At 36.3% G+C, this 12,298-nt stretch overlaps 1 protein-coding gene across 1 annotated transcript; it reads left to right on the forward strand.

Moving 5' to 3' along the window:
* Positions 1 to 6,445: 6,445 nt before the first annotated feature.
* LOC145691733 (uncharacterized) lies at positions 6,446 to 11,284 on the forward strand. Its single transcript, XM_081767063.1, has 2 exons — positions 6,446 to 8,251; positions 11,054 to 11,284. Exons 1-2 carry the CDS (start codon positions 6,483 to 6,485, stop codon positions 11,067 to 11,069), a joined length of 1,785 nt encoding a protein of 594 aa, XP_081623189.1. The 5' UTR covers positions 6,446 to 6,482; the 3' UTR covers positions 11,070 to 11,284.
* The last annotated feature ends 1,014 nt before the right edge of the window (positions 11,285 to 12,298 follow it).

Genomic DNA, 12,298 nt, shown 5'->3' on the forward strand with positions numbered 1-12,298 from the left:
ATATAGAGGTTAGCTGCGAATATACTGAATAAGCAGTCGCGGACAGCCGACTAGGAGTGGTCCTCCAGCTTGGGGGTTTGGGTAGGGGTAACAACCTCATCCTGTAAAAAAAAAGCACTTGTTCAGAAATATTCACAAAAGCCTCGGATAAGGACTGATAACTTGGCACGACCTCAGCAAAAGAAAATGGACATGAGATTTGGAACATGGAATATTAGGAGTCTTTATAGGGCAGGCGCCTTAAAATCCGTAACGAGTAAGTTAGAGAAATACAGGATGGACGTAGTAGGAGTTCAGGAAGTTAGGTGGGAAGGAAATGGGTCTGAGAATTCTGGAAATTTTACTTTTTTTTAAGGGGAAGGAAATAAAAATCACCAGTTAGGAACAGGGTTTTTCGTTCATAAACGTATATTACCAGCAATTAAACGGGTTGAATTTGTTACTGATAGACTTTCTCTTATTACTCTTAAGGGACGGTGGTGTGATATCATTGTTTTAAATTTACATGCCCCAACTGAAGATAAGGATGACGATATTAAAGACAGTTTTTACGAAGAAGTGGAACGTATATTTGACCAACTCCCGCGATACCATATGAAAATCCTGTTAGGGGATTTCAATGCGAAGGTAGGACGAGAGGATATTTTCAAACCGATTATAAGGAACGTAATCTGTCTGCATAAGGAAAGTAATGACAACGTTGTTAGACTCATGAACTTCGCAACATCCGAAAACCTAATCGTGAAGAGTACAAAATTCCCACATCGCAACGTTCATAAATACACTTGGACATCACCAGGCGGAGAAACACACAATCAAATTGATCACGTTTTAGTAGATAGAAGAAAGCAATCTAGCATAATTGATGTCCGGGCGTTTAGAGGGGCTGATTGTGACACTGACCACTACCTGGTAGCAGCGATAATACGAGAGAGGTTATCGTTGAATATAGGTAATATTCATTGTCCGAAAACGGAGAGATTTAATTTAAAGAAATTAGAAGAGAGCCAGGTAAGAGAGAAATACCAGATTGAAGTTTCGAATAGATTCTCGGCTTTAGAAGATTCGGAGTGCACTAGTGTTGAGGATACTTGGATTGAAATTAGAGATAGCATTAAAATTTCAGCAAAAGAAAAACTGGGACACGCAGAAATACGTAGGAACAAACCATGGTTCGACCAGGAATGCATTAAACTAGCAGGGAAGAGAAAACATGCAAAATTACGCTGGCTACAAAATCCGAATGAAATAACTACACAAAATTTCGCAGATATCAGGCGGGAAACTTCCAAAACTTTTAGAACAAAGAAACGCGACTTTCTGAAAGCTAAAATTAAGGAACTTGAAGATAATAGTAAAAATAAAAACATCCGGGACATGTATAAGGGAATCAACGAATTTAAGAAAGGCTATCAACCTCGTGCTTATATATTAAAGTAATCTGACGGTACAGTTCTCACTGATACAGATAGCATCTTAAATAGATGGAAAGATTTCTTTGACGATTTGCTTAACACGCAACCAAAAAGTACTGTGCGTGGAGAAAAGGTGATACACACCGCAAAACCGTATATTCCAGAACCCAACCGAATAGAAGTGGAAACCGCTATAAAGAAATTAAAGAAACACAAATCTCCGGGTGTAGATGAAATTCCGGCTGAGTTAATTTTAGCTGGAGGCGCAAAATTGTGGAACAAGATACACAATCTCATTCTCCTTATGTGGAACAAGGAAGAATTGCCACAAGAGTGGAAAGAATCAATCATTGTTCCAATTCACAAGAAGGGCGACAAAACTGACTGTAATAATTATCGAGGCATTTCTCTTCTGTCAACATCCTATAAAATCCTTTCAAATATTCTGTTAGCAAGACTGACCCCATACGCAGATGAAATTATTGGAGATTATCAGTGCGGATTTAGACGAAATCGATCAACTATCGACCAAATATTTACCATGCGCCAAATACTCGAAAAAAAGTGGGAATACAATACCCCGGTACTTCAACTTTTTATTGACTTTAGAAAGGCGTACGATTCGGTTAGGAGAGAAACATTATACAACGTTCTTACAGAATTTGGAATACCGAGAAAGCTAATTAGATTAATTAAGATATGTTTAAATGAATCCCAAAGTAAAGTACGGGTAGGAAAATTTTTCTCCACGAGCTTTCACGTCGAAAATAGCCTGAAACAAGGAGATGCGTTGTCGCCATTATTATTTAACTTCGTTCTGGAATACGCTATAAGGAAAATCAAAGATAGCAACCAGGGCCTAGAGTTGAACGGTATTCACCAGGTTATGGGATATGCTGATGATGTAAATTTAATAGGGGATGATAGGAGAACAATAGAAAGAAATGCAGAGATCTTATTAAACTCCTGCAGGGACATGGGTTTAGAAGTAAAGGCAGAGAAAACTAAATACATAGAAGTGCGTCGGGATCGGAATACAGCAAATTATGGATGCGTTAAAATATTAAATAATACTTTTGATAAAGTGGATACTTTCAAATATCTAAGATCAATATTAACAGAGAAACATCATATTCACGAAGAAATTAAATGTCGACTAAAAGCAGGAAATTCGTGTTACTATTCGGTTCAAAATCTCTTGTTGTCGCGAATTCTGTCGAGGAATTTGAAGCTTAAAATATACAAAACGATAATTATGCCTGTTGTTCTGTATGGCTGCAAAACATGGTCACTTACTCTGAAGGAAGAACATAGACTGAAAGTATTTGAGAACAAGATCCTGAGACGAATATTCGGACCCAAGAGGAACGGGAATGGGGAATGGCGGAAACTTCATAACGAGGAACTACATAATTTATATGGTTTACCCAACATTGTTAGGGTCGTCAAGTCTACGAGGCTTAGGTGGGCGAGTCATGTAGCTAGAATGGAAGAAAGTAGAAACGCTTTCAAAGTCTTGACTGGAAGACCAATCGGAAAACGACCATTAGGAAGACCAAGGCGCAGATGGGAGGACAATGTTAAGATGGATCTCGCAGAGATAGGAATACAAAGTAGGAACTGGATCCAAGTAGCTAAGGATAGAAGTCAGTGGAGAGCTTTTGTGAACGCGACATTGAACCTCCGGGTTCCATAGGCCATAGAGTTAGTTAGTTAGTTAGTTAGTTAGAGAACATCATAGATAGCTACTTATTAAATGTATAATCAGCGTGAAATTGTTATCGGGATCGTAATATGGCAAATTGTGGATTCCCTAAAATATTATATAATACTTTTGATAAAGTGGATAGTTTCAAATATCTAGGATCAATATTAACAGACAAAAACCATATTCACAAAAAAATTAATTGTCGACTAAAAGCAGGGAATTTGCCTTATTATCCAGTTCAAAACCTCCTATCGTCGCGAATTCTGTCAAGGAATTTCAAGCTTAAAATATATAATATGATAATCATGTCTGTTGTTCTGTATGGTTGCAGAACATGGTCGCTTACTCTGAGGGAAGAACATAGACTGAAAGTATTTGAGAACAAGATCCTGAGACGAACATTCGGACCAAAGAGGACCGGGAATGGGGAATGGCGAAAGCTTCATAACGAGGAAATAGATAATTTAAACGGTTTACCAGACATTGTTTGTGTCATCAAATCTAAGAGGCTTAGGTGGGCAGGTAATGTGGTCAGGGTAGAAGAAAGTAGAAATACTTTCAAAGTCATAACTGGAAGACCAATCGGAAAACGACCACTAGGAAGACCTAGGCGCAGATGGGAGGACAATATTAAGATGGCTAAGGGTAGAGGTCAGTGGAGAGCTTTTGTGTATGCGGCATTAGACCTCCGGGTTCCATGAGCTATAGAGTTACTTACATATTCAGGGCAAAGTTTGTCTTCTGGTTTAGAATTTTTAATACAGCTATAATAAGAGAAAGAATATCCAAAGAAGTTGCACTGAGGCTGATTTATTTGATATCTCGGAATTCATGTTAGTATCAGAAGATATAATCAGTATGAACACCAGGAACTTTAACTTAGTCGGATGTTCCAAATGAAAGAATCCCAGAATAATGATATACATATTTACACAAACTCAAAGAAAACAATATTTTTATGCCCAGGGTGTATGTAAGGAAATTTGGAAGAGCATTAAAGGTGTTAAAGAATACTCCCTGCACATTGTACTGAGATATTAAATTTTATGAATTATGCTTCAATTTGGAAGAATAGGTTTGATTAGTGATCTTGTATTAGTAAAAATCTTGGCCGCTAGAGTTGTTATGGCAGGGAGCGCCATGGGTGGCGAGTTTAGAAATTATTGCGTTTGTAAATTTTTGAAGTTGGATAAAAGTCAGTTGCTAACAAGAATATAACCGGTCAAGAAAGAAAAAAAAAAGCTTACAGGTTCCTATGAGTGTTATATATTTGGTCTAGGAATTAATTCGTGCGGGTGGACAAGAGATGGCGCAACGAACGGAGCGTCCCACAGTTCCGTGTATCCACACATGTGTTGCAAACCCCTGTCATCGCGTATCGTTCGTAGTATAGGGCAGTGGATTAAAGCGTCAACAACACCAGTTTGTAGTTAAGTGAACATGGCGCAATTTGTGCCTGATAAAGTGTTTTTGCGGGGTGTCCTGCTGCATTACTTTAACATGCAGAAAAGTGCGACTGAAAGTCATCGTATTTTGGTGGAAGTGTATGGTGACCATGCTCTAGCTGAGCGAACGTGTCAGAAGTGGTTTGCACGGTTTAGAAGTGGTGATTTCGGCTTGGCAGACCAAGAGCGAGCTGGACAGCCAAAAAAATTTCAAGACGAAGAATTGACAGCATTGCTCGAGCAGGATTCGTGTCAAACGTAGGAACAACTTGCAGCAGCATTAGGCGTTGATCAAACAACAGTCTCCAAACGCTTGAAAGCCATGGGAATGATTCAAAAGATGTCACATTGGGTTCCACATGAATTGAAAGACAGAGACGTTGAAAGACGAAAAACCATTTGCGAATTGCTGCTTCAACGACAGAGCAGAAAGGGGTTTCTGCATCGAATTATTACGGGTGATGAGAAGTGGATCCATTACGAGAACCCTAAACGAAAAAAGGCCTGGGTGAAACCAGGTGAACCAGGTCCATCACAACCAAAACGAGATATTCACTGTGCAAAGGTTATGCTGTGCATATGGTGGGATATGAAAGGTGTGGTGTACTATGAGCTGCTGCAACCGGGTGAAACTATGAATGGAGAACGTTATCGACGACAATTAATGCGTTTGAAGCAAGCTCTGGCCAGAACACGACCAGAATGGGAGAACAGACATGATAAACTTATTGTTCAACATGATAACGCTCGCCCACATGTCGCAAAACCGGTCAAAACCTATTTAGAAAATGTCGGATGGGAAGTTTTACCCCACCCGCCGTATTTACCAGACGTTGCTCCTTCGGACTACTACTTGTTCGATTGCATGAACAACGATTTGATTGGACAGCGGTTTACTTCTTCAGAAGATATCGAAACATGGGTCTCTGACTGGATCGCTTCCAAGGATGAGGACTTCTTTCGCCACGGAATCCGTACATTGCCTGACAGATGGGCGAAAGTGGTGGCTAGCGATGGACAATATTTTTCTTAAGGTATTTATGTATTTTGTGTTTGTACTACAGCTTCAATGTGTGCGTACCAACCGCACGAATTAATTCCTAGACCAAATATATTTAGTGGCTGCCTAGAGCTTATAGTGAAAAATTATTGTATAATATCTGGTGAGTTACGTATTAATATATATTATATCAAAGAGATTAATACTCATTATATATTGTGAAGACATTGATATGTAAGGCGGGTTTAAATTGATAGTCAAATTGTAACTGGATAATTGATTGACTCTGTCTTGTTGAGATATATATATAGGGCTAATATTCATATTGTAGTTGATTCTATTTAGATGTTGTTTTCAGTCGATACATATAATGTTAAATTGTTCCTATCAAGTTCGGATATTTTATAAAGGATTTTTTTGAAAATTAGATTTTCCTTTAGCCTAGATTGTCCTTATTTAGTTACAAGAATTGCATATTAATAGAATACGTTTATTTATTAAAGGTTAAACTATCCGTATTTCTTTTAACTGGATTAAATGTGGGGAATGTTGTGCATTCCTGACCGGTAACAGTGGAGCTATTCGTATTACGGGCAGCTTCATGTTACACAAGATTCTTGTTAGCAACTCATTTCAGTTAATGGCTAGTTTAGGATTTACGAAGCTCACCAGTTATAATAAACTGAAAAATAGAGAATTGTGGATAAAGAGGATAAGATAAAAAAAAAAACAGAAGGAAATTAAGAGTTTTGTATATGTGTGCAGATATCTGTAAAATTATATGCTTATTTCTTTTTCCTTTCTTGTAAAATTAGTGTTAATAGCGGGGCATATTGGATTCTGACCGACCACAATTATATTTAAATCATTTCGAAAATGGTGATCAGGGAATAGTAGTAAATAGGAACTGGGATATGTCCTTCTTGACGGATAATTCTGGATTGTTTGATTCTACTAGTAATGAAACGCAAGGTAACCCGTTTGTTGGGTCAAGTACAGACACCTGTAGTGATACGCTTCGATCGACGACCTTGAGTGCTGTAGATAATTTGCTGTTTAGTAATGGTGTTCTGGAAGGTCATGGCTCTATGCGTTCGCTTTATGACAGCCCACCTGCTTGTCCTTCAAATCAGGTAGATAAGCGATTACATAATAGCAGACCTAGTAACGTTAGTAAAGGTGTAGGAGCAACAGCTGATCAGCCGTTTATACCATTTAATACGTGTTTTGATAAAATAACTGTAAATGCTGCAAGTCGTAGTTTTTCTGAATATATGAATAAAATTCCGAATTGTAATGGTTTGAATGATAGACAGTTATTTTCGTTTATGTTGGCTGTATACAGGGTTACTAAGTTAGGATTATTTCCTATAGAATCTGTATTAATAGCAGCTTTGGGTAAAACATCTGGCGTACTTCATAATGAATTATTGCATTTGTTTTCGTTAACGCATGATTGGATTAAAATATGTTCTTCGTTGTTTGCGAAATTTATAACAGATTTAGGAAAAAGGGAAATAATAAGGTCGTTTGTAGAACGAATACAGCAGCCAAGTGAAAATACAGTATCATTTGTAAATGACATGATTGATAGTTACATTATTTGTATGGGACTTAAAGATAATACTATTATTTTGGATAATGTAATGAAGGGACTTAGACCTCAAATTAGATATGAATTGTTTAAATACGAATATCCTGCAAGTTTAGAAGTGGTTATAAGAGAAGTTCAAAAATACGACGTTTTTCAGCGGAATCAGTTGGTTTATGATTCTATAGTTCGTAATACTCAACATTGGGAGAAGAAAAAAATAGACTGTTACTTTTGTGGAGGTGATCATCGTATTGCCCAGTGCCGAGTACGAGCAAGGACAGTGGCGGTAAATAGGAAAACAAATAGTGAGCGGCAACGCGACGTGACTCGTGTGTCGAATAGTAGGGATCAAACGGGTAGTAAAAACTATGTATCACAAGACGCGAAGAAAAGGGACAGAAATTCGGCTGTTACTTTCAGTACTCAAGAGTTCTCTAATCAACGTGAACGATTAATTGCAACATTTGTGCGTGCATATGTTTTGGGAAAGCATTACTTTGGGGGAATTGACACATGTTCGTCTATTTCTATGATTAATAAAGAGTGTTTCGAACAGTGGAATAGTACATTACGTCAGCCAATTGAACTAATTCAAGAAACTTTCCGTGGTAGTGGTGTTGATGGGAAAACTATTACTTTACATTCTTGTGTGGTCTTGCCTATTCGGTTTCATACCAAGGTTTATAAACTAAAGTTTTTTTTAGTGGAGAAGTTGGAACCGGTATTCATAATAGGCATAAATGAGCTTTCATTTATAAAGGCTCAAATTGATTTAAGTACTAACAGATTAATCTTGAAATTTGAAAAGGTGGAAGTCCCTCTTAGTTATAAACCGACACCCCCCTCAAGTGATTTTAATAATGCTGCCGGAGGATTTGTATTTTGTAGTAAACATGATCAACCTGCCATGAAGTGGTGTGTCCAGACAGATCGAGATAACCAGTTAAACCCGTATGTTAGAGGAGAGGTTGGTGATTCGACTTTTGGAAATTGTCATCCTACGTTATTCCAGAATCAGGAGTTTACGGATGTGCAAGATAAGATTATGGTAGATCCACTTCTACATGAGGCAGATCCTTCATTACAAGGGTATGTAAACAATTTATTGTGTCAATTTTCGGATGTGTTTACAGATAGGGTTGGTGAGATAAAAGATTTTGAGTATGATATCAGGGTTGATAATGAAACTCCCATAAGAAACAAACCGTATCCGTTGTCCCGTGTTGATCAAAAGAATTTAGATAAGGTATTGGATGAATTGTTGGCTCAAGAAATTATACAGTCTAGTGATAGTAATTGGTCATTTCCTTGTTTTCTAGTGAAAAACAAGACAGGAGATCCTCGTATGGTAGTTAATTACCAAGGGCTAAATCGACGTTTGTATTTAAATCCACAGTATACGCCGCGGATAGAAGATGTTATGGCGGAGTTATCAAAGGGTGTTATATTTTCAAAATTAGATTTACGCCGAGCCTATTTGCATATTAAATTGACTGAGCGTTCTCGAAAATATACTGCCTTCCTTACGCATAGAGGGTTATTTCAATTTAATTATTTGCCATTTGGATTAGCGGCAGGTTCTTTCGTTTTATCACGAATAATGAATAATATATTATATTCATTAAAATCAGAGGGCGTTGATTGGTTCTTTGATGATGTAATATTATATAGTTCAGACATTGAAGGACATAAGAAATTGTTGGAGAAGGTGCTAAGTAAATTCCGTGAAAACGGAATAACTTTATCTGTGAGCAAATCTTTGTTGTTTCAGAAACGCGTGTCGTATTTGGGTCATGTTATAGAGAATGGTAATATGTACATGGATCCTGAAAGAATCGAAGTAATAAAGAAGTTACCAGCGCCTAAGAATAGACGTGGTTTAATTAGTTTAGTCTGTTTTTTGCAGTACTTTAGTAAATTTATACCTAATTTTCAGGATATCATGGAACCACTTAATCGACTTAGGTCACCTAAAGTAGCTTTCCAATGGACGGAGGAGCAACAAGAGGCGTTGAATAAAATTAAAGAACTGTTTGAAACGCATGTTGTTTTGAAATTGCCTGACTTAGATGCAAAATTCGTCCTTAGCAGCGATGCAACATTACGTAGCGTTGGAGGCTGTTTACAACAATATGATAGTACAGGGCAGTTAAAGGTCGTAGCATTTTATTCTCGTAAACTAAAACCTTATGATTTCCATAAGCCTATATTCTTGCTTGAGCTTATTGCAGCTATCGAATCGATGGAACGCTTTAAAACATATTTGCATTCTCGTTTTGAGTTGAGAGTGGATCATCAAGGTCTTGCGTACGCTATTAAAAATTTAAAGCGGGTTAAGAAGTATGGTAATTTACTGTATAGACTTCTTGCTTTTGATTTTGATATTAAACATGTCCCTACTAATTTAAATGTGGTACCAGATTTTATTTCTAGGCTGTATGATAGAGAGAATTTTGAAGAGATGGTGTTGGAACCGTCTTTGTCGGACAAGGTAAAAAATTTGTGCTTGATTAACATGTGGAATATGCCTTTAGCTAGTGTGTCTATTAAGGAATACCAAAGGAGGGATCCAGATCTGAATAATATAATAGATAAGTTGAAGAGAAAGGAATGTGTGGAAGGGTATAAGTTAGTTAAGGATATTTTGTGTAAAAAAACTAAAGCGCTAAGAAATCCGTATAAGATCTGTCTTCCGAGGAAATTAATTAATACTATTTTGGAATTTTATCATAATTCAATAATACCGGGAGCTCATACTGGAACGAGGAAAACTATAGCGAAGATATGTTCCAGATATACATGGATGGGAATGGTAGATGATATTAAAAGATATGTATCTACGTGTGACCAGTGCCAACGTATGAAAAGTAACAATCGTAAACAAATGGGTCAGTTAGTATCAACTTTTGAGAAGGTGATAAACGGGATTTGGTACACGGATGTAATAGGGCCAGTAACAGAATCTAGATCTGGTCGATATTGCTTAATTGTAGTAGATTCTTGTTCTAAGTTTATGTATTTGGAACCGCTTAGAAATTTGAATAGTCAAACAATTATTAATAAATTGTATAAATTAATGTGTAGGCATGGTTTTCCGTTCTCAATAGCACACGATAACCATAGTGTATATGTATCTGCAAGGTTTCGAGATTTTCTTTTTGGTCAAGGAATTCGTGACATTCGTATTTCTCCTTATCATAGTTCTTCGAATAATGCTGAAAGATACATCCGTCTTTTAAAAAATTGTTTAAAAATTTATTTTCATGACAAACAAACTCAATGGGATAAGGGGATTAACGAGATAGAATTTTCGATCAATTGTGCAGAGCATTCTGAATTGAAATGTTCACCGATGGAAATGGTATATAATTATAATGTATGTGACCCACTTGATGTTAAATGGAATGTAGGAATTCTTGATTTAGATGCGCGAAAGGTAGATGTTTGGGTAAATGCTATGAAAAATATGGAAAGAGCATGGTACAGAAAGAAAAAGATATTTGATAAACGTAGATCGCCTACGAATTACCAGCTTGGGGATAAGGTTTTAATTCAGGCTCAGTTTAAATCATCTTTAGCTGATAAGATAACTCGAAAATTTCTTCCTCGCTGGCTGGGGCCGTTCGAGATTATCAAGTTCTTAGGGCCGAATAGCCTTCAAGTAAGATCTATAAGTAATGAGCGCGATGTAAGAAAGACCCATGTTTCCTTAACTAAGCCTTATCGAGAAAGGAGGTATATTACTTAAGTGTATTAATGAAATGATCCGTCTCTTTATCCTTAAAAAAATATATATATATATTTGGCAGCATCCAGATATTTGGTTTAGATTTAAATATCTAAAATGTATATTTAATGTATGTTTGTTAATTATTCTTTTGTGTATTCCAGGCCTGGAATTCAATGATGTCCGCGTGTTTGTCGTTTAATGTCATATTGTAAATATTTGTACAAGAATTTGACTGGAAAAGAATGTCAATCGACCGAGAGCCGTATGGAACTATCCTTGAATTTGACTAGTAATTGCAAGTAATATTTGTATTTGTACCTGATGACATCTGTAAGTGTTAATTTTTCGATTTCTTGCCTATATTGTTTAGTTATTTGCTCTGGCAGTCAATTTTGGGGTACTTGAATTTAAAAAAAAAAAATCTCAGGTATTTATGTGTTCTTATAATTGAAATACGCTTGTAAATTGCGTATGAATTATGTGATCATAGACATATGACCCAGTAGATAAATTCGGGAGTAGATGGTGGTGCTTAGATGGGGGTATGTATGGATTGTATGAGTGAGTGGATGAATGAAATTTTGGGGGAAATTTTTGTTATTTAGTTTATATTTTTTTATGTTGGTGGTGAATGAGTTGTATGATTCTGTGTAGGAATTAGAGTTTAGTGGTGACTAATTACTAATTATGAGAGCATGACATACGCTGATCCTATAATTCATAGCAATAGATTAAAAATAAATAAATAAATTTATTTTTGGCCAGGGGCGCCGATGTGTGTACTGAGATATTAAATTTTATGAATTATGCTTCAATTTGGAAGAATAGGTTTGATTAGTGATCTTGTATTAGTAAAAATCTTGGCCGCTAGAGTTGTTATGGCAGGGAGCGCCATGGGTGGCGAGTTTAGAAATTATTGCGTTTGTAAATTTTTGAAGTTGGATAAAAGTCAGTTGCTAACAAGAATATAACCGGTCAAGAAAGAAAAAAAAAAAAGCTTACAGGTTCCTATGAGTGTTATATATATTTAGTGGCTGCCTAGAGCTTATAGTGAAAAATTATTGTATAATATCTGGTGAGTTACGTATTAATATATATTATATCAAAGAGATTAATACTCATTATATATTGTGAAGACATTGATATGTAAGGCGGGTTTAAATTGATAGTCAAATTGTAACTGGATAATTGATTGACTCTGTCTTGTTGAGATATATATATAGGGCTAATATTCATATTGTAGTTGATTCTATTTAGATGTTGTTTTCAGTCGATACATATAATGTTAAATTGTTCCTATCAAGTTCGGATATTTTATAAAGGATTTTTTTGAAAATTAGATTTTCCTTTAGCCTAGATTGTCCTTATTTAGTTACAAGAATTGCATATTAATAGAATACGTTTAT

This window comes from Thermobia domestica, chromosome 8, assembly GCF_964235325.1.
Source record: "Thermobia domestica chromosome 8, izTheDome1.hap1.1, whole genome shotgun sequence".
Lineage (NCBI taxonomy): Eukaryota > Metazoa > Arthropoda > Insecta > Zygentoma > Lepismatidae > Thermobia > Thermobia domestica.

What these genes read in the sequence shown, in the direction of transcription:
- LOC145691733 (XM_081767063.1), top strand. Translation starts at nt 6,483, where the DNA reads ATGTCCTTCTTGACGGATAATTCTGGATTGTTTGATTCTACTAGTAAT.